The sequence below is a fragment of the Caloenas nicobarica genome, chromosome 1 (assembly GCF_036013445.1).
Source record: "Caloenas nicobarica isolate bCalNic1 chromosome 1, bCalNic1.hap1, whole genome shotgun sequence".
Classification (NCBI taxonomy): Eukaryota; Metazoa; Chordata; class Aves; order Columbiformes; family Columbidae; genus Caloenas; species Caloenas nicobarica.
This window is the reverse complement of record NC_088245.1, coordinates 90,790,658-90,814,909: the sequence shown is the minus strand read 5'-3', so window position 1 is coordinate 90,814,909 and position 24,252 is coordinate 90,790,658. Positions and strand designations below refer to the sequence as shown.

Sequence of the window (24,252 nt, the reverse complement as noted above, 5' to 3'; positions counted from 1 at the left end):
GGTGGCATAGAAGATAACAGAGAATACACCTCAATACACCTGCCACCTTTGCTGGTCTTATAACCTGAGGTTCACATAGATGCCTTCTTATCTTTAAGAGAGGGAAACTAGACCAGAAAGAAAACCAGAGTGACAAAATATTGTAAATATTGTAAACATATAAATAGATTGCAAAAAAGTACATTTTGTAGCACCATCTACTTGCCACATCTCAATCTCTGAACAGCAAAATATATTTAAGATTCATTTAAAGGGAAATACAACTGATATAAGTGTGCACAAGAAAAAAAAATATAAAACATGAAAACAGGTCATCTTAATCACTTGCCTCTTCCCGTCTCTCTTCAGCAGAAGGAACTTTAAGTTCTCGTGCTGTGTCATCCTTGGGATCAAACAAGTATATGTAATCTGAGGAGTAACTAACAAGGATCTCTTGACCATCTTCACTATAACATAGAGACGTTACTCTGCAGGATTTGTTATTGAGATGAGGAGGAACAAAACGTGCCACCATTCCAACAGTGCCCCTACCAGCATAATTCCCTATATTTGAAGAAAAACAAAACGGGGGAGGAGAGAAAGAAATGGCACATTTACTATTGCAAATTTTCAAAATCTTCAATATACTCCTTATTTAACATCCAACAAGAGATGATCAAAACCTAAGCATCCTACAGCTTCTGCATTAAATCAGATCTGAATAGTGATGCATCAGATCTTACTAGTATTTTATATTTTTGTTTACAAACACTACGTACATTTTTTTAAAAAATGACAAAACCAGACAAAAAACGTGCACAAATATATTCATATATCACACGCCCATGACGACGATGTGCAGATATTGTCTGTCAAATGTAGTTCAAATGGAAATTTTTGAACCTAAGAACGTTTACACAATAATAATGCAAATCTGTCTCTACACATAAATTAGAAAGTAATTCATTAAATGAAACTTTTAAAATTTAGAGTATACATCTCCTCTTTTCTATCCAAAATGTTTTTAAAAATACCAGTTTTTCTTCTTTGAGACAGAAATACTGTTACTTTGAAACTGCAGAACTATAAAATACATTGGACTTCTGCTTCTCTGACAACTCACCTCCATTCCACACACTAAAACAATCTTAAATTCTAGAATTACAAATTTGTGAGCAGATAAAAGTTACCTATGAGAAGATCTAACACTGTGAAAAACAGACTGTTCCAAAAACTCATAATTTGCCACATAACTGTTTCCTGCGTGGTGTATCTGTTGTGGCTCAGCACATGCAACAGCCTATCCTTGACCACAGACAACTTCAGAGTTTATCATCTTATAGTACATAAGGACTGAAACAGAATTTTTTTTAAGTGAAAATCAATATTGTGGTCACTGATCATAGAATACCTCACCCCTTAAACAAAGACCACAACCCCAAAACCCCCACAAGATGAACAACAGAACACCATATCAATGTATCTAGAAAATTTACAGTCTTCAAAATTTTGTCTTTTCTCTCCTTTACTCTACAGGTCTACATTCTGCTTGTCACCTGGAATTTTTTAATAAAATTCTTAGGTAAGTATCTGAAGCATGCTAGCTTTCACCTGAAGAATTTGTAGCTTTTTAGTGAAATTATGTCAGATACAGCACCAAGTACCACAAAGATAAGCATACTGCATGACATTATAGAGTTCATAAGGTTCCTTCCTATAAGAAGCAGCACATTCCAGCATGGCAGATTACAAGAAGAACTAAATTAAAATCCAGGTGGACCACTGGAGGCTTCAGTCACCAGGCTTTTTGGAATCTTGGAATCACGTTTCAAGACATAAGAGACATTACAAAATGTTTTTTTCTGCATTCAGTATACAATGTATTCTAAGACTGATGAAGAGATAAAGTTTACTTACTTGAAAACTTCTGTATTAGCAAATACTAGAGTGAAACGACTTTATTATTAAAAAGCATGGTTTTCAGAGAAGCAAGCTATACTTCAGTATTACACTTCAGTCATTCACTAACTATTTTGAAAAAAAAAAAGAACCTGAAATTTGAACTGCAAATGGTTAGAAAAGCTTATTATAAGGTATGGTTCTTACCTGTTGCTCTTGTACCAAGCATTCGTCGATCATATATTCTTACTGAGCTATCAGAACAACCCACGGCAAGATAGTAAGGGATTGGTGGACAGATAGCAACAGAAGTGGCAGCACGCCGACAGTTTATTAAAATATCCTGGAACAAACAAAAAAACCAGCATTCAAATAATAGCTTTGAACACTTGAAGTATAATTATGTTTTTTACTTCAGGACACAAGCCCATTAGTCAAGGAGGTTTTGAAAAAAGTAGGTCTGGCCCTGTGAAGTTAGATTGCAAATATGTGAAATAGAAAAGCCACTGCAGAGAAGGAAACCTATCAGAAAAAGAAATATAGCATGAGATCAACTAAAAAAAACAAACCAAAAACCAACAAAACAACAACAAAACAACAAACAAACAAAACCAAAAAAACAAACCAAACCAAATCACAGGGACAAAATAGGTAAGTTTAACAACTACAGATTTTTAAACTAGCTTGCACCTTGGATTTTCCTATGGAAACACAGATAACTGTTGAGTCAGAAGAGCACCAAATAGGCAGAAACAGTCTAAATTAACGTGAAGGATTAGAATAGATTTCATCTATGGGCAGATAATTGGATAGAGAAAAAGAAAGAAAGACAGACACCCCTAGAACTCGTATGTATGCACAAAGTAGAATAAAATTAATCGAGAGTGTCACTCTCACACTTTGGTGTCAGTTCTTCTCCAATTCAATACTGTTTCTGAAACCCAAACACAGTGGACACCACCAATACTTCACCTTCTAGGGAGTAATACCAGTGACTAATTTTATCTAGTGTAATTCATTACTAAATATTTCTTACAGAGGAACAAAGGATGCTCAAGAACACAAGGATGCAGATAATTTTGAAGACTCACTTTTTGCCTCCAACTCTGCACTCTGTAGTAACTACTGTAAACCAGACCAAGAGATTCATTGTCAGCATGGAATATTTTCTACAATATTTGAAGCCTCACACCAAAGTTCATAAACTAAAAAGTGCCAAAGGAGATATTAAAATAATTTTTTTAAAAAAAAGGAAAGAAAGAAGACTCCCCAAACTTTTTTTGTTTCTTGGGAAACATGTTGTCATCTCCACCAACGACCCTGAAATCTATTATTTCTAAAAGCCTTACCAGAATTCATATCCTATGTTTGTATGATGTACAGCTCTACATTTAGGTCATCTTTATTAAAAGATTGCACTCTTACATCTTTACAATCTTCCTTTGTGCAACTTGTTTTGATTCGAGTATCAAACCATCTTACAGTGCCATCTTCACCACACGAGAGGAAAGTATAGGGATCATTTGGTACTGTCATAATCTGCTCAGGAAAAAAAAAAAAAAAGTATTAATACTTCCAGAAATACCATTAATTTGAAAATAAAAGCATCAACGTTTTGAGCAGCAGTAAAGACTGAAACAATTATGACTCAAGTCAAGTTTTCTATTGAAATAAAGAGAAAAACCGAAAAATTGCTGATGTTTCTTAATTTTCAAGAAAAGGTTTGAACTACTGAAGTTAAAACAAACTGTGGATTTCAGATAAGTAATCAATTTGCTGCAATAATTCACAGAAGCTTAGTTTATTTTCTATCATGTAATAGAAGACAATAACAAACAAAACCCTCAGAAGTCTGAATGACATGAAAACACTAGTTGACTTTTATTCCCATCGGGCCATTCCCTTACATTCAAAATAGTCCCCTGAAGAAACTATGCATTAAAGGCTCTTACTAACCTGCCCTCTCACTACATTTTTTTAAAAACTTTTTAAGACAGCATTGTATTGCACCATTTTCCTGACCTCAGCCCTGCTCAAACTAGGGAAGACTCAGATGGACTCTCACATGTATGGCTTCACTCAAGAAGGCCTCCTTAAAATAAAAAGGCAAGCAACCATAATATTAAAGCTGAATTCCACAAGTCAATGAACACACACGAAATGTCACGTCTTTACACTCTATCCCTTAAATAACATAGAATGTTGTAGAAACCAATCTGTTAAATACAAACCAAAGAATGTTGTAGAAACTAGCAGTATTTTTCTTTTCCTACACTACTGCTACTATCAGTAGCTTCAAAGAAATTTATAAATGTATAAAAAGAAAAAAACCAACGATAATACTGTAATATACCAATTCAACGTAGAGCAAATGAGTGATTCTGTAACACTTTTAACGTGATGTCTCCCCGTCTCTTAATAAAAGTAACCTACGGATATCTGTAAATCTCTCTGCCTAAAGTGGGATTACATAAAGGTAATCTCTGCAGGATTCAGCATTTCTTCTTGTAATGCTCAGTACATTAATGGAGACAATGTGCGCTGTGCCACATCTTAGTGCTGACAAACAAGAAGTTTAATAGACAGAACAAAGCCAAGATTTTAATAACAATAAAACAGCAAACTTCTGAGCTAAGATGATTGTTCTTCAATATGTTAGTGCAACATATTGAAAAGTGTTTTTCACTACACATTCACTCAAATTGATTTTATTAGTGCAGTTACTAAAGCAGTAATTGTTCTTCCATTAAATCCTTCCAGCATTTTTACTGTATTTCAATGCAGAGCTTGCACTGAAAACATTTGCTTTGTTCCAAGAATGTTGCTGAAGGTGGTATAACGTCGCAAGCTCCTATTTCTAGTAGCTGTATTTTATTTTTCTTCACACTGATGTAACAGTGTGGTACATATCTCCACTTGCACATGCCAATTTTTAGGCATGGTGTTACAAAACGTACTGTAAGTATTTTATAATCACTAAAATGGAGAAATTAAGAAGTGCATACTCCAATAATTAAGAGTCATTGTTACTATATTTATGTTCAACAAGTATGCATTATATATATAAAATCCTTTTTTGCTAACTAAAAAAATCCTTTTCTGTTTATCTTTAAGGATATATATCTATATGACCATTTTACTGTATTAAAAATATGAAGGTAAGAGTTGTCCATAAAAGTACATTCTCTTTCTGAAATGCAATTAACATGGAGGGCAATAAAGAAAAGCATTTGGCTGAGTAAAAATAAACTTGTAATGGCCTTGTATAAACAACAAGTTCTCCAGAAACATGTTTCAAGAACCACTCTCTCCCTCTTTCCTTATGGTACTCTCCCCCAGAATTAAAAAAAATTGTCCAATTATGTCACAGTTCATAACAATCTACACAATTTCCACATTCCTGTTTCAACAGATGTTTTTGTAACATCTTGAACTGTCACAAATTCCAAGTTTAAAGCACAGTATAAAATCAAACCACATTCAAATTTAAAATTAGTATCTCAGGGGCAGATGATGTTAGCTTTTGGTATTTAGAGAATCCAGTGAGTCAAAGTTCTATATTTAATATGATGATGTGGTAACATACAGCTGGGCAGCAATTTCAAAATACTGTGACGTTATTTTCCCGCTCCAGAATCCTCTCAGGGACAAAGTTATGCCAGAAGCTGAAGCTGTATCTCAGCCATTTGCTTAAAAATCCCTGCTGTTTACTTTATTATGCTTTCATATGCCAAGGCTCAAAAAAAGGTCTGCTATGCCACACAGTAATACAAGCATTCAATGTTCAAATATCAGGTTTAAGACACAGTAAGAGAATTTATAGTCTTTATAAAAAGTACCTCCCAAAATGTTTTACAAAACTATCTTTTCAAAGACTTTCTGAAGAGATTTTAAATTTAGATAAGTTAAACCTCAGTGCAAAACAGGCTAAGGAAAATAACTTCAAAACCACAGTTGTTAAAATACTCAAGGTCATACAACGGTTTTGAGATCCCTTTCATTAACTGTGTTTAAAACCAGCATAAGCCACAAAAACGCTACCACACTACTGTCATTCAAAACAACAATGCCCTCTCGTTAACATTATTTGCTGAACAAAAATCATCCCCAACATTACCAAATATGACTGTGCAATATAGCAGTCAAATGTCCATACTCTCTTCAACTAATGATTTTGAAGCAATTTACTATATTCCGTACAACTACTTACTGTTCCGTTATAGTCATTCCATATGGACAACACTAAAACTTTCATCTTGATTTGATAGACTGTTGGGTTCTCCATATTTCTTCTAAAATATTTTTCAAACTCTTACTGTCTGTTTTGACAAGTTTAATGTGTTGTACCTATCAAATTTATATTTATCATCTGGTTGCAATGTGCATACCATCATTGCCAAGAGACAACTATCATCTCATATTGCAGGTTAGAAGTGTTATGTTCCATGTAGCCTCTGTTACTACTCCTGACCCAAAAGCACAACTGGCAACTGCTTTCGTTGTATTTTCCTAGTTTGATCACTTGTTTGCAGCACCATCTGGTGTCAGTCACTTCATGTAATCAAACAAACTTGGTCAACCCAAGCTCAGACAGATCAAAACTTCAGACCACCACAATGACTTTTCAGGATGACTTACACTGCCACCAACTCTTTCATTTGCAGTACTCTGAGCAGCCCAGCCCATGACCCCAAACTTCACACACCCAAACCCACTGCTCTAACGATACTTCTACCACTACCTTCATGTCTCCTCAACACAGTATCCATTCTCCTATTCTCACGCTCAAAAATGTTTTATCTAATACTCACAGCTAGCTACCCAGGAAACAGAGGCACCAGCTGAGCCACTAACTGGCTGTTCATCATGCCTGCAGCCAGCCAGCAAGGGGATGCATGGATTTCCCCAGGAAGTCACAACGCAACAACCTGACTGACCCCCTCCTCAACAAGGACATTTCAGCTTTAAGAAACAGCATCTTGGTCTCCAGATGTTCTTATGAAAAAGCGGGTTTTATTTGAGATACAGAGAGCATCCAATCAACTTGCAGAATCCACAGACTACTATATATAGTAAATTTCAGTGAGAACTGAGGAGGCAGTTTAAGCTTCTGATTGGGGGCCATAAGGACTGATGCTATTCAAAGGAAACAGTAGTTTCTCAATCAAAACAACTCAGAAAAATAAAAGCAGATTATGCAAGTCTGGGATCTAGAATTACATTTTGCAAAACTGAAAATACAGTCTTGTATTAAACCCAGGCAAAACCAAACCAAACCCAAAACCACAAATCTCAGAAATAGAGTGTATGCCACAAGGTTTACTCAACTGACCTACAAAGTTACCCTGCAGACAAGTGTTTTTGACAAAACCTTTAATGGAACATGTAATTACAACCTTAAGGATACTTTTACTACATGACCAAAAATTAATTCTGGCAGTACTTCAGACACCTCCTTTTCTCACACCACCTTTTCACACCCTCCAATTATTTTAACAGAGATTTTAAAATATTTTGTTCACTTAACATACAAAGAAAGAGATCTAAAAGCTTGCTATGAAACCTGAGCTAAATAATTTTTAAAAAGCAATGAATTTTTTTCCTCTTGGTGTGTACTGTGGTAGTGCTAAAAACAAACAATAAAAAACCTGGAACATTTATAAACTAAGAAGGAAAAAGCAATATTTTTTTCTATTTTAAGCACAGTAAGTTTTACAGGCAGTTTTTGCTGTCATTAAAATAAATAAATAGATCGGTAAGTCTTATTATCTTCCTAACTTAAGTAACACTTTGCTTCTTCACTTGCTTATTTATGAGAATAAAATTTCCAAGAGAGGATTGAAAACACTGGCTCTAAATTTACACATAAAGAGTTAACTAGAATACAAAACAGAGAAATTAACTAAAACTGTAAATACATTTTTCAGATTAAGTTATTAACACATGTCGCAATAAGCATTTCTTAGAAGGATTTAAATTGTGAAAAAGGCATTAAAAAAAGTTGGGGGGGTCGAATAAAAGTAAAAATGCAAAACATAGCCACTGCCCCCACCCCCCAACCTACTTCAGAAAGAAAGTCATAGTACAATTTAAATCAGTTTTGCTCTGCAAAGGATTCTTTCAGTGAAGGTGTATTCAGCTATTATATTTCCAAAGAAAGTGGTCTTAATTAAACTACCTTTTCTAAAGTCCTCCATTTAATGTAGACAACATATTTATCTTTTAATGCCTACTTTAAGGAAAAAAAAAGCTAGAAGGAATGTTCTTTAATTGTCACTGAAATAAAGCTTTCATCAGTCTGATTAAAATCCTGGGCAACAATACAAGAAAATAAGTATTCCATCTATCTTTAAATTATCATATATTTTTGAGGTACCTCATAAGTAGTTCCATAGTGGCATGTATACTGGCATTGTCTGTTGGTCTCCACATCTTGTTCAACATTTGTGTAAAAAATTACTCCATCTCCGGAACAAGATACAATCTGTTTGTCATTGGTGCACGGTAAGAATTTTGCACTAAAAATATTGGCCCTGTGTCCTGAGCGAATGGTTGTTAAAACCTAAGGAACAAAGAAAAAGGAAGGTTGTATCAGGATAATATTTTCAAAGCAAATAAAGAATGGGAAGATAACACAGACTCTGGTACTATAAAACATCATTTATTTACAGGCTGCCAGTAACCTACAGTTTAATACCACAGAACAGAGAAGCTGTCTTTACATAACATTTCTTCTAAGAACAAAATGGTTCCACGAGAGACATTCACTTATGCATTTGCACAAAGTAGTCTGCAAAACGAAAGGGCTAGAGTGCATCTGCCACCTTTTGTTTTTAAAATGCTAGTTACATATCACATCAGGTTTCTCAAAGTAAAACATTAGTACAGGGTGATAGTGCAGCCAGCCAGCATGTCAGTGGGGACAGATTTAGAAGATCTAGAATAACATGAAGAAGAATAAGGCCTTTTAATCCAAGTCAACCTTACAGACTTCAAAAATTGAAGCTACTCTTAAAATAAACTCACTTTTAAAAGGAGAACTGAAGTTTATAAGAAAGGATGTTTTGAAACCAGTCAAAAATCAACATTTGAGAACATGATTACAGGGCAATAAACTTAAGACTTGACTTAGTCTCAATGAATGTCATTCATCTACAGTACAGAAGAGGGGCTCATAATTTACTTCACCATTATAGTTGTTTTTAAACACTTTGTGATGACTCTTTGTATTTCCTAACATACTACTTATTAGTCTATCAAAGCAGAAAAAACCTTCCATATGCTTTCCCGTGCACTAGTGAACATTCTGTTCCTACCTTATTTCTCCTATCTGCAGCTTTTAAACCAAACTGCATTTTCACCACTACTAACAGGAAAAAGATACTTACCAAGTTGCTTACAGTATGAAAATTACTTCTAAATTTCCATTCAATTAACTTAATCAAAGAAAATATTATGCAAATGAAGTCGCTCTGTCAGCGATAGCTCATGCCTAATATTTTACAAGTGCTATTTCACACCTTTTAAACAATTCACACAACAAAATGGCAGTGTATCTGTGTATTCTGAAAGATACACAAAGCTCAGTATTAAGAAAAAAAAAATCAGAATCGGGATATATAATCCATTAATTTGATTTAAATAAATCTGCCTCTTCATTTAGATTTGTTCGTATTTCTACATTTTACTGAAAACCTTCAAAACCCAAAGGTTCAAAAGAAATTAGGAGCTCACTATCAAAGGAACAACTCAGAACAAGAAGTCCATAAGGTACCCTAGTTCAGATGACCGTTAAAGACATTGCCTGTCAATCCCACCTCTGATTTTATTCTGTTACTACCGTGAAAAATATTTTTGTCCTGACAAGAAACCCTTTTTGACCTCCGTAATTAAAACAAACTAACCAAAACACAAAACACAAACAAACCAACCTAAACAACTAGGGGCTTCTCTACCATCTTGTGAGTTCTTCAGCCACCACTTCCTCTCTGTTGCTGAATATAAGCAGGCTGCCTTTTTTTCTCTTTGTTCTGCTGTATTGTTACAGGGAACTAACAATTAAAGGGTTAACCACGTAGCAAGGGCCTAGAGTTTTGTGTATTATGTTAAGACACAGAGCCTCATTGAATGCAAAGATAAGAAGTTTTACAGCACCCAGATGTAACCTGGAGGAGACGAGACAACAAAGATTTATAGCAGAAAGGAGGGCATCAATCCGGTTTCAACTGACTTGGCAGTTTAGGTTCAAGTCAATTCAGCATACCAAACCAAAGGTAAAAAGTTCACAGTGACAAAGCTGAAGGAGCCTTCATCCAAAGACCCCTCCTCAAGACCACCAGGTGACACTGCGCAGGTGCAACAGGGAGGGGTCAAGGAGGGGAGTAAAGAAATGATTTCCTGGGACTCATTTTAATAAGAACCGCCTTCTCGGGGAAAGGTTATGAATATGTATAGCCGTACCTGGGTTTACTATGAATATGTAACACCTTGCTGTATATAAGCACACCTTCTATTGTTAGAAGGCGCACGCAAGATTAAAGGAATGATCCTTCACGCGCCCGACGTCGAATAGAACATACCTGCTTTATAACCTTGCGAACTGTAAAGTTTTATGACTTTATAGGTTGTAAAGTTGTTTCCACACGTCAGTATAGGGTCCTTCTCTCACCAAATGACACGTGCTGCTTACTTTTCCCCCCTTTTCTCACAAACTCCAACCTAGTATCCTTGCTTTTCATGTAGTCAATAGCTAACTTTGTCTGCTTCAGTCTTCCCCATCTGCGTTTAGACATGGATATCTACATTTGATGACTGCCCCCAAACTTGTAAGAACTCAGATGTTCCTTTCCCTCCCTTCTTCTGTCCTCCACTATAAAGTAGAAACAGCGTTCAGAAATATATGCAGCTACACATTTCCAGTAAAGAGTTTTCTCACAGGCAGACCTAACCTCGTCTTGCCTACTCCTCAATTTCCTGACTATGTTGCACAGTGTTGCAATAAAAAGTATTAAAGCATTACAGCACTTACTATATGCATAAGATTTTCCATGCCTTTCTTGACTTGCACTGTACATCCTTTCCTACTCAGGTTATTAAGCTGCCTTAGAGAGGGAAGAAAGAGGCATAAAAAGTTGCTGGTGCCTAGGCAGCAAAAAAGATGAGAAAATGCAACATATGTAACCAACCCCCAAGAGCCTAACCTTAGCTACACAGAGTGCAACAACACCACCACCTTACTCCATTGGAGCTTTTTACTACCAATATGTAATAGGCTGCACGTACTTAATGACTGAGGAAAAGGGGGATAGGGAAACAAAGAATTTCAGATGTTCTTTAAAGTACTTGACTAGCTGTAGTAATTTAGACGTCATCATAACTTTTGAAATTGCTTAAGTAATATGTTACACAGAAAATCAGTTGAAGAGGCAACAGATTCAAGAATTCAAATTTAATCTCTTAAAAGTGCCAATTAAATCTTTGGGATGAGATTACTAATTCATGTAGCCATCCCAGAAGTTTGCATACAAGTTCCAACCTTAACAGTAAGTACTTTCCTCCAAGAAAGTAGAATTTCTGTCAGCTACTCTGCTGTCTGCTTTAAACCCAACATTTTGAAGGTCCACATCCAAATGGAAACTCTTTATGATAAAAAGGAAAAATTCACCATAATGGACAAACCAGCGTTTTAAAAGTCACACTAAAAACTAAAATCAGTTTATAAAAGTAGGTTTATTTCAATTCTGGCTTGCTTTTTGAAAAGAAGCCTGCTGAAACAAATGCAACTCAAATATCACTGGGTTACTAAGCCTTTCATGATCTAGTTAATTTGGGGTTCCCACTCAAGATACTCAGCACAGAATAATTTACAATCCGGCCTTCTACTTCCTTTCAAGAGGTCAAACCCCCTTCAGAAGCAAAGGAAAGCGAACCTAATGGAGCCTCATCCTAAAGTGAAAAGTAGCAAACCCTGATTCTAGAAAAGCTGGAAACCTTCAGACCCACTAAGCACCCTCCAAAGCCTCCCCAGCACTTGCTCACATAAACTGAACCCTTCCTCTCCCAGAAAGCAGGAGAGAGTCCAGCGCAGGGCCACAAAGATGATTAAGGGAGTGGAGCATCTCCCTTATGAGGAAAGGCTGAGGGAGCTGGGGCTCTTTAGCTTGGAGAAGAGGAGACTTAGGGGTGACCTTATCAATGTTTATAAATATATAAAGGGTGGGTGTCATGAGGATGGAGCCAGGCTCTTCTCGGTGACAACCAACAGTAAGACAAGGGGTAATGGGTTCAAGCTGGAACACAAGAGGTTCCATTTAAATTTGAGAAGAAACTTCTTCTCAGTGAGGGTGACGGAACACTGGAACAGGCTGCCCAGGGAGGTTGTGGATTCTCCTTCTCTGGAGACATTCAAAACCCGCCTGGATGCCTTCCTGTGTAACCTCACCTAGGTGTTCCTGCTCCGGCAGGGGTATTGGACTAGATGATCTTTCGAGGTCCCTTCCAATCCCTAACATTCTGTGATTCTGTGATTCTGTGAAAGCAAATCAGGCTAAAGACTAAAAAATCCTGAGTGTAACTACTCATAAGAATCCTCTCTTCACACTGGTACTAGTTGAGAGAAGTCTCAGGCTCCATTTAAAGGCTTTGAAAAAGGAGTGCTCAACCTGATGTAAATACATGAATTCTCATCTTTTTGTACCGCACTTGTAGCAAGCCAAGCTTTAGCTTCAACTCTGCCCCCTCCCCGCTCCCAGTATCGTGATGCCTAAAACAAAAAAAATGAGGAAGAAAAGATCCACAAGAATTCTTCTCAGCTGTCTCAAAGTGCTCATTCTTTTGATTTAGACTTGCAATTACTACTAGAAATCACAGCACCGCATTTCTCAGATACACAAACGCTATAAACATATAATCTATATTTAGAAAAATTTCTCCTGAGACACGTTACATAGTAACAATTAACATTTGCATCTGGCCATACATAACACAAACCACAGTGACTTACATAAAACTCATGTACTTAAAGAGTTAAACAAGATTAAATGCTTCCTTATTAAATTAGATATTTTACTAACACAGAAGACTATATTGATGGCTGAGTCTATTTTTGCTACTCTACATAGCTCATAACAGAAAATAGGGTGATAATGATATCTGCCAAGATGAATTACAGGAGAATTACAGTAGAGTTCTGGTACCAATACCAATTTGCTCCCTTTTCCTGTACTGATTCTGCTACTCAAGCCTGAGAAAATAAGCTAACACAGTTGTAACAGTCATTAAAAAAATAGCGTCTCTACTACATTTCAGTAACTACACTGATTATTAACTCTTCTCGCTAGTACCTGCTGTTTTATAATTGGAGCTGCATATAGAAGAAGGAAAAAATAGCAAAAAAAAAAATCTGCTCTGCTGTTGTGTATAAAAATAGCACAAATGACTGTTAAAAATAAGAAAACAAAACATCTCCTAAATTACTCATTTAAGTGCAGCCATAGTACACAAGGAGGAAAAAACCCAAAATCATCCCATAAAAGCATAAAGTTTAAATTGATGCATCTGTTAAAATATTACGGTATTTAAATGTAATAATCATATATGATAATGATGTAGCAACTATCCCGTAGTGATATATTACAATAAACATTGCACAATAAATAATATTGAACACCCTTTACTTGCATGAAAAATTTTTACTTTGCAAGTCTCTCCAACACCACTCACTTTGGAAAACACCCTTCATCCACTTCATAGCTGTCCTAGATACCTTTCCTTCTTCAGCCGAACTCCCAGTCCAAGAGTGACCTTGGTCTAATGACGCTGATTTGAACTTTGTCAGACTGAGACCAATAGTTGAAAGGAAGAGATGAAGTTTGGGAGCTATGGGTCACTTGGGAAAGTGAGGAAAAGGGCCTTACCTACAGGCAGAGGCAACACTCCAGGTCGCTATTTTCCCACCACAGCTGTTCAGGAAGGCAAATTATTGCTGCCTCCATAACCTTTTATTTAAACTCTCTTCCACCATATCAACTGCGCATTTTGGTTCCCCCTCCACATTTAATTTTTTGGTACTTTTTTGAGGTTTATTTCTCAACCTCTGAGAAATCATAGGAGAGAGGACTTCACTGGAACTTTGCTGCACAGGATCCCCACTACTGAAGGACGCAGTTCAGAGCATCTGTTCTATCAAACTATCAGCACCTCCTTAAAGAGCAGTGTGGAACGCTGCTACTATGTGATGGATGCGAGCTGATGTTACTGGAAGCCATTCGACTGCATCATAACCCATGTGAGTACAGAAGTGGAACAGCAGAGACCTTTACAGCACTTTCCCCTTCACAAACCTCCTTCCCCTATTTGAATACAAATTCTTCTGCATCCACACACATGCACACACAAGGCAATGTCATTTCAAATGGTAATAAAGTATTTTAATCAAGATTGACACTTCAACAACATTACACAGAAAGACAGCTCAGTATATTACACACAGCAAAAGGTAATCCAATATTTTTAAAATAAAATGAAACAGAAAACAATTTATCTGACTGTAAGATTTCACAAGAACTACTGAATCCTATTGCTAATTCTGACACTAATCTGTTGTGAGACCATGTTCCTTTTGTGCCAGACCACCTACCGTAAAATGGGATAATACCTATATTCCAAGGGATTAGAATACCAAGGTTTTAAAGCACTGTGAAGTTTTGTTCCCATTTATAAACACTATTAAGTTCCTGATACTATCTTTGTCAGGTAATAATTAATATATGAAAAATAATATCTTGAAAACTATCTTAATATCTTATTTGAAAATTACTGAGTATCCAGAAACAAACCTACCTTTCTGCTGTAGGGATTACTTATTACCAGATTGGTGTCATCAGAGCCAGATAAAATATATTCTCCTGTATCATTCCAACAAATTGTATTCACCTGCATGAATTAACAAAAAATAGTTTAGACTTACATTAATTCAATTTTCTTAATATTAAAACATCAATAATCATCCATCACTACAGAAATAGGAATTAACAAATACAATTGAAACAATGTAATTTCTAAGCACCTAGCACAAAAGAAAAAAAAAAGTGTTTTTAAAACAAATTGATAAGGGAATCACCTGCTTCACCTACGGCATCTCAGTTACTCCCTCTGCTCCTGAAGAGCGCATCAGGTAAATTAAGCTTTCCCACAAAGGCCTCAGCAGCCACAATTTTGCATATTCAGGTGTTTTAAGGCACCAAATCTACTCTGCAGAGTTCTCCAAATTTGAACTGGAGGGCATCACAATGCTCTTGTTATTGTATCTTCACCATATGGAAATTCTGACCATCCATTGCTTTGTATACTTTTCAGTGACCACACTTTCTCAGGGATCACGTGAAAAGCACCACAGAATCCATCCCAGGTCCCTTTTGAGAAGTGTGAGTATGCTGGGAAAGAAGAATCCTATAGTGAGGTACAGATTCATATTGGGAGAACCTTACAATACATTTCCTCATCAATTCTCCTTTTCACAAGACTGTGTTTAATAATGGGTCAGTGAAACAAAGTTATAAAAGCACTAAAAATCCAGGAAACTCAGAAAGTATCCTGAGAGTAACCTGCCTTCAAGCAGCAGCTCATGCACAAGCAATGACTGCATGCACGACCATTATTTCAAGTAGCCTCTAAAGGAGCTTTAAGTGTCAAACTGCAGCCATCAACACCTTCTGTTGGCTATATTCTGTTGGCACAATAACTGTCTTAGAGTGATAGTGTGATATATCAGAGTGGACTATATAATTAGTAAAAAACCCACTTCATTCTAAATCCTTTTATTATGCTTTTTTCTTTTTTTTAATTCAAATGTCTCATTCTGAGCCCAAAACACAAAAATATTTTTGTTTAAAATAAATATACCCATTTTAGTTACTATTTTAATCACAAGCTTAGTTGGGGTCCTTAATTAGACAAAGTTGCAAAATCAGAATTAGCTGCTTCAGATGGATCATATGGGCAACAACTTGAGATATTCATTGTAGAGCTTTAAATCAACTTTTACCACTCAAAAAAAAAAAACCACCACCAAAATTCTGTGTTACAACAGACTTGCCTATGGCAGAGTTAGCTCAATGCTCAGCAGCAGTCAAATAATGTTAGGAATCATTAGGAAATGCATAGAAAAGCAAACTTCATTCTGTCAGTGTACATCCATGCATGGCAAATCTGTGTATTCTACACTGTGCAGTTTTGGTTCATACCCACTCCCATATTCTCCATTTCTATCACTGCCCATTTGAAAAGACGAATTTTGAAAAAGAATTACTAGGGTGATCATAGGTATCTAGCACTTTTAATAGCAAGAAGCAATTAATTTGTACTGCTCTGGGGAGGGGATATGACAGAAGGTAATGAAATTATGAATAACATGAAAAAAAAGAAATCATTTTCCATGGATCTTTATAGTCCAGGAAATGGAAGGCCTGCAATGAAACTAACATATGAGACACATGGTATTTTATTAAAACTGGAATTAATTGTCATGGAATATCCTAAACACCATAAGTAGAAGAATACACATAGTCAAAGAAAAATTATTAGACACAAAGATGCAACTTTCATCTCCTTCTGTCCATTAAAATGTGATGTGTTCTCTAGAATAACCTCCAAGTACTGCCTGCTTGCCCTGTCTGAACTTTCCTCAAAAATCAGTACTGGCCGCTGTCAGGGCCAAGTTATCAGGTTCGACTGAGCATTGGTATGACCTTGCATGGCTGCTCCTATGATTTTACAACCCTGGCTGTCAATCACCAAGAACTATGCATTCAACTAGCCCCCATACCATCTATCATTGAAGTAACCTGTTCTGACAATGACTGTATTTTAAAAGTGTTGTCAAACATAGCACAGTACTACAGCTAGGGCAAACACAAAATCCAACCATGTTCATCTTCATCTACATTTCCGTTCAGGCAGAAAAATACTATCATTGCCCTAAAGAAACCAAAATGCTAATATAAGCATACAAGAACAGAAACAAGAACAAAACACTGAAAAAACAAGGAAGCTGCCAAAAAAATATTAAAAACGTGATGCAAGAAAGAAGAGCTAGCACAAAAATTAAACAAAATGATTGGGGTAGAAGTGGATGTGTGTGTGTGTGTGTTCAAAAACAAAATCTGAAGGACAGGAAAGCAGAGAAAGCAAAGATGCAAATGGGAGAGGCATGATTTCTAAACTGCAGGGTCACAAGCCTACACAAGGCATCAATCATTCTCCTTCTAAATTCCAATTCCATTCCCCTGATTGCCCCAGGGTTGAGCAATTTCAATATATCCTACCCAGGCCAAAGTTGGTTCAGAAAAAAATCCTGAAGTGAGATGACAACCAAATGTGTGATAGAGGTCTATAACTAAACAGGCTTTTTATTCTGTACCAAATCACCTTCTCAACATTACTGTCAAAAAATAAGACGAAAAAATAACAAAGTCTTTCAGTGGAATAACCTTGATTATTTTTCCAGAGAAGACTGACTTGCCAGCAAGAGGTCAATACACTACATTTCTCAGTGTTCAGTACATCCTATTGACCAATAGTGAATAAGTACAATAAACACGCATATGGATCACTACAAACAGATGCTTGATAAAAGCAGATTTAAAAAGTTCTCATGTCTCATTCCATGGTAGCAAACCCACTATTGAAATACACGGTAAAATGAGAACTAGCTAGAAAATTGGTTTGTATTTCAAAACCATGTAGAAAAGCTACGTGTCTACACAACCGTCTTTCACAACCGCTCGATGCCCAACTAACAGTATAATGTAACAGTTACTACACTAAGGGTTTGAAATTCTTGGAAAAAGGTGTTGGAGCAAAAAGAAAGGATATACTGAATGCAAATTACAGTCAATTACTAACAAGATGAGAAAAGTCAAAGGGTGTGTAATTAGCTTTTTTCTATTAAGTATTCCATATTATCAACTGTATCTAATTTTATTTGCCTCACAACTAGCCTTGAAAGGAAGCAGCGGGCACTTTTGATTCATTAGTCAAATAGTCAAAAGTAAATTTACTGTCTCTGTGTTTTCCTCAAAGACAATGCAGGAGGCAGTACAGTAAATCCATTAAAAAAAGAAAAAAAATAGAAAAAGAAAGAAAGAGAAGGGAAGGTGCGGGAAGAGAAAAAAAAAAAACAAACACAAAACAAAACAAAAAAACCCCACCACACAATAAAAAAAGCAAGTTCTTCACTCTTTTGTGAACAGGATAGATTAACAGAATACAAGAAACAGAAGAAAGCAAATAAAAACAGCTGTAGACAACCAGAATACCAGAAAGATCTCCCAAGCAAAAAAGGGGGTGAATGCGGCACTACTTTAATCTATGGAGGAAAAGGTAAAAAATTGAAAAGTTCTAACAATATGCAAACAAACTTCCTATACTAATTTAAGCGTAGCTTTGAGGACTAAATCTAAAAATGACTTGTTCACAAGTGCCATCCTGAATATGTATGCCACATGGGATGCTTGTTTGGTACTGAACTGAATGTCTATACATAGTAATGAGAAATTATTCCTCCAGGTAATCCTCTTTATTTTAAAATGTAGTATTTGCTCATGCCAAAGGCTCCACCTAGGTATGCATTCCGCAGTTCTGCATTCCTCAGTTTTCACAGGACCAGAACTGAAAGAAAATAAGTGATACTTTTACTCCAATTTGATACTGCTTAGCAGTGTTTTCTCCTCTCCTTTCCTCACACTTCACTCCTGGTCCAAATTGATTCCCTTTCAAGATTTCTCCTTTGGATTTAGCCATGTCATACAGAAATCATCTCACCTAACTCTATATTAATTTTCTCATTATCTTAAGCTCCCTTTAGAGTTAACATGGAAAATGGCAACTTCTGTCATATATGTCACCTCACTGCATTGGACAACATTAATCTTGTTGAAAGAGGCAAATCATGGCCTGGAAGGATGACAAGGTTACAAGCAAACACCAATAATCCAGTAGACTAATTCAATTTCTTCACTACTACTGCTAGAAACTGTGTCTTCAAACAAGATGGAAAATTGCACTATTTCAAAGACAATGTTACCTAAACTCTAAGATGAAAATACAAATCAAACAAAAAGGTGTTACAGTAATCCTACTGCTACAAGAGTGTGTATACTTGAAGTAATGAATAGAACTATTCCATTCTTCAAAGATATTGTACCCGAGTATGATTACACATAGTCATATTTCCCACAGGATCTCTCTTTTGTGTAACATTGAAAAAATGGTAGGTAGGAAGTTGGACTTTACTCTTATCCTTAATTAGAAAAAAAAAACCCACCTCTTGCCTTAAGTATGTTGGCCACCGTGTCCAATTACACAGCATACTTTATATAGAAAGTATAAGTCACAACTTATTCCACAGAAGAAAATGTTCTTAAATAAACAAAACAAAAACCAACAAACAAAAAACCCCAATCCCCACCCTCCAAAAACACCCAACCACACCCCACCAAAAAAAAAAAAAAAAAATCCAGAAACACCTCTAGTAAGACAACTATGGCATTCATTCCTCACATTTCAAATGCATACTGATTCAGTAATCATGAGGGAAAAGAGACTAATATGATCATTTACCACTGATGGTATAAGAATTTCAATCGGTAAGGGTATTGTAATTTCGTTTACTTTTATTTCGCAGATTTTTTTTTTTAAAGCAAGTAGTAAGAAATTATACTGAATGGATTTTGGCCATAAAATATTATTCCCTGCAAAAAACACACAGTGAATGACGTAAGAACTCTCTAATACACCATTCTTTAGAGGTGGATAGTTCTGAGCAAATTTAATTTCTAAAGACATTTTTCAAATCGTAGCAGTTTTTTAAACACCTGCATATAATGCTGTTAATTCACAATTAAAATGTTTTCCACCCAGTAAAACAATTAAGTTAGGCTACAAGTTAAAATACACTTTCAAAGATAACACGATCAATTCAAAATGAATTTTCAACTACATATCCACCAGGTAGAACCAAGCAACACCACATGGCCAACACCAAATATGTAATTTCTGCTACATGACACAGAGGTAGTTAACTCATCATGGAGATGTGGTGGGATGGCTCCTATGACTGGAGCGTTGGAATGGAAGGACACAGGCTCTTTGGGAAGGACAGGCTGAGGCGGGGAGGTCACCCTCTAAGTCAATGACTAGCTGGACTGCAGAGAGCTCTACTTGGGGATGGATAAGGACCCAACCAAGAGCTTATCGGTCAGAATTAAAGGGAGGGCGGGGGCAGGTGACATTATAGTCAGGGTCCGCTACAGGCCACCCAACCAGGAAGACCTAGAGGATGAGGCCCTCTATACGCAGATAGAAGCAGCATCACTAGGGAAGATGTGGGCCCTCTCCAGAAGGAAACAGGAAACCTGGTTATGGATATGGAGAAGACTGAGGTACTCAATGAGTTTTTTGCCTCAGTCTTCACTGGGAAGTGCTGTAGCCACACCACCCAAGTCACAGCAGGCAAAGGCAGGGACTAGGAGAATGAAGAACTGCTCACTGTAGGAGAAAACCAGGTTCGAGACCATCTAAGGAACCTGAAGATGCACAAGTCCATGGGACCCGATAAGATGCATCTGCAGGTCCTGAGGGAACTGGCTAAGCCACTATCCATCATATGTGAGAGGTCGTAGCAGTCTGGTGAAGTTCCCACTGACTGGAAATAGGGAAACATAAAAATAAGTATTTAAATAAGCAATATTTCAAGTTATGTTATTGCCTTTCATGGAAGGCTTATTTTTGTTTTTATTGTCTCTTTAAATAAACATGTAGCACTTGATTATTTGCTTTTTAGACCTGGAGAACAAATCGCTTAAGACACAGCTTTAAGTCAACAAAATATATCAACATAGCACAAAACTACTAAAGATTCCATTTAAAGGTGTAAGATGAGTTCTAAGTGAAAAGATAAGCATGTGTTTTCCTGGCACAGGAGATTAATTCATTCAGCAGTGCGACACAGTATCATGGCATAGGAATGGGATTTTGTTTTGCTTCAAAGGTAAAGTGTCAGATGTTTAAGAAGAAACAAGCACCCATAGAATTCAGATGTAGGTCTCTACAAGTGCAGGTTTCCAGCTCAGCTTTAATACATGGTATTTGCATTTTTAAGTAAGAAACTATTACCGTGGCAGCAAAAATCACAATTTATCATATTTTAACAAACAAAAAAGCAACAAGTGACTTACACATCCATCATGCACATTCAAGGTTGCTTCAAGTTTTAATCTTTGGATAAATTCTCTTCTCCCTGTGAATAAAAATACTAATTACATACTCTTTTACAAAACAGTAACACTGAAGAAGTTATTAAGATCCTGGTAATGGGCACTAACAGGTAAAAAATGAAAAAAAATCAAGAACCAGAATATAAATGTAAGTCTTGAAACAATTCATATGGTTCTCATGTTACAAATGTTAAGACAAGCATCATATTTGCTAGCTCTTCCACCACCTCTAATAAGAGCGCACAAATGGCAAAATGAACATTTCACAGGTTCACAGTATGATGCTTCCTCTAAAATTAATAGCTATAAAGCAGAAAATAACCTTGTGGTTACCTGGTTAACTTATCTGAAAGACAGAAAGCAGTACGACTTTTTGCATAGGAACATAAAGAAGAATGTGTTTGGGTCTCAAGTAGAAGGTAAAACTTGGTCTCATATTTTCAGCAAAGAACCGGAAGTTGATCTTGCAAGCATTATCTGCAACTCTGCATCTCTTAAACTAGAGAAAACCCAACTTCAATTTCATTATTAATGCTGCATTTTTAAAAAGTAACTTTGAAGTCCAATATGGCTCCATTTGATATATACTTAAGGGATAAAACATGGAGGAAAATTCTGGAAGACTGGCGTGAAAGGAAGAGATGCAGAAGAAAGAAGGAATCTATAAACACATGTTGAGTTAGGCAAGGGCCCAGGACCTTTATGTCCTTATTCCCTATATACAAGCTGACTTACCACTGCACTTAAAATCACTACTGTACTATACACAAGAAGAGGAAGAGATAAAGTGCATTGAAAACAATACGGTCTCTTTCTGAAACAGATGTTTAAACAAATAGCTCCAACTTTCATTTAATTTAGAGTGTCCCCGTTTTATGACAACAGGTTATAACGAACCTAAGAATCCCCAGAAAGCACTTTCCCAAAAGACAAATACCGATGCAGAACCATTTCAGAGCCCAGTGTTGCCTCTGGCACTGTAGCACAAATTTGGAAAAGTAATTTCTCCTCTCACCACTTGCTTCCTCTTAATGCTTTTTATTTGTCCTATATATGCTCCAGCACTGAAAAAGAACACCTGATATCTACACCTGGTCTATCACAATCACAGGCTGTCACAGCACAACCATCTGAGTGAGAAGGAGGCACTGAGCATCCTGCCGCATTCCCTCAGAGACCCAGAAACCCTTCTAGTCATACCAGTTCCCACAGGTACAACTGCACCTCATTCAATGTTCGTACAGCTTTCCCTCCATGAAAAGGTATATTTTAGTGCCTAGTTTTTGTTGGAACCAGAAGTAGCCTCCAAAATTCAAAATCACTCATAATACAGCTCAAATACCACATTAGATGACAGGCATACTTTGGTAAAATATTTTTTCATTTTTAAGAGGAAGTACTGGCTGGGAGAAATGATTAAAAATGGCTTGCGTTTAAAACACACCTAAGCTAGCCTTAAAAAGATTAAAACCATACACTCTTATGCCCCATTTTATAGACACTGAAATTGTGACATCACAGAAGTGCTACGATTTCTGTTAACGAGGAATAGCCATCATTAGAGAGAGATTAAAATAATGAACGTAATCTTATGCACCATACACTACCAGCAAGAATGTATGTTTTCTTGAATCGGGAATACAGCTACCTAGAGTTCACTATTCTTTCTTTACCACTGTTCGTTATCCATTTTTTCACTTAGAGGAAGAGACTTTGAACTGAGGTCCTTAATGGTTGGTTTATTGTACTTTTCAGTTAAATCCTATTATTTTTTCAAAGCCTATTATGTTCTCAAATCACTGAACAATATGTGTATTTTCAATGAAGATTTTCAGGTTAATTTGATTTCTACAACACATGCTTGTAAGTAAATGTGAATACTGAGGTGGGAAATAGCATCTGCTGTATGCTTATATATCACTTTGCATAATAGAAAACTATTTGCTTCCAGGGTGCTACTGCAATGCAAAATACTGCACAATTATTTGAGACCTCCAATAGGATAACTTCACTAAGAAAGGCATACTCTGCTGACCTACACAAAAATCCACTGTTTATCAGTCCCATCACATTTTCACTTACAGAACAGAAAAGTTTGATAGCAGTGGGCATAACACTATATGCATAAAACACATCTGGAAGTGAGGTGATATCTGCAGACCAACACATGCACACTTGGTGAGAAGCCTTTGTACAGAAACGGTGAAGGAGATGAACTCATTTTTTAAATTTAAAAACAAGCAGAGCAACAGGTTTTCCTCCCTCCCATATGGTCTGGTTTTAATCCAAAATCACTTACATCGGCAAGCAAGAAACAATAAATGTGTTCTAATCACATCTTCAATTGCAAATTTTATTTCCTTAAAGAAGTCTATTGACAAAATTGAACTATCTTGGTTAGATTAGGATTTTTTCAGTCTTAATAAGAATACAGTAACTATACAAGTTTCAGTAAATGTTTAACTTGACATACAGATATATGGTGTCTCACATACTTCCACTCCTCAATTTAAAACATAAAAAATTATTAGGATTGCACATGCTAGCATGTGCAATTTGATATCTATTTGATTAGTTATTTATCTAAAATGGATATAAGGGAGAAATTAAATACACGCAAAACTATAAAAGTTTCCTTATTCCCTAAAGTAAACAGGGGCAATGGAGAAAAGAGTTAAAATGTTTTGCCTCCAAAAGACTTCTTATTTCATAAAGTATGAAACACAATAAGACAACTGAATGTATTGTTTCTAGTTAACCTTATCATTCAAAACTAGAACCACCGGATCCTGATTATTTTCCTAAAATAAAAGAACTACTCAAACGGATCTGCAGAAAATACTCTCTCTGCATTTGCTGTTGTTAAAAGATGAGTAAAGTCAGTGATTTTTAAGCCACTTGAATATTTTTGTCACTTTCCCATTTTTATCTCATTAAAAAATTAAAAACACTATACCGTTTATCTGGTTTATTAGTTGGCTACATTCCTTTTTTCACTCTTCAAGTGCACCACAACTCTTACTGCTAGACTTTCTAACAGTCAAATTCTCCACATCAAGGACTCTGCTGTCTCAGGTTACAGGAATCTTCACAATCCTCA

At 36.2% G+C, this 24,252-nt stretch overlaps 1 protein-coding gene across 6 annotated transcripts in view; it reads right to left on the bottom strand.

The window, feature by feature from the left end:
• Nucleotides 1-24,252, bottom strand: part of DCAF6 (DDB1 and CUL4 associated factor 6) — a 93,920-nt gene that overhangs the window by 56,410 nt on the left and 13,258 nt on the right. For all 6 annotated transcript variants that reach the window (XM_065649687.1, XM_065649520.1, XM_065649758.1 and 3 more), the window contains exons 2-7: nt 21,114-21,175; nt 14,719-14,811; nt 8,255-8,440; nt 3,304-3,417; nt 2,086-2,221; nt 329-543 (exon numbers count right to left, since the gene is read on the bottom strand). In XM_065649687.1, the coding sequence (XP_065505759.1) occupies nt 329-543; nt 2,086-2,221; nt 3,304-3,417; nt 8,255-8,440; nt 14,719-14,811; nt 21,114-21,175 (806 nt within the window). The remainder of the gene's footprint in view (nt 1-328; nt 544-2,085; nt 2,222-3,303; nt 3,418-8,254; nt 8,441-14,718; nt 14,812-21,113; nt 21,176-24,252) is intronic.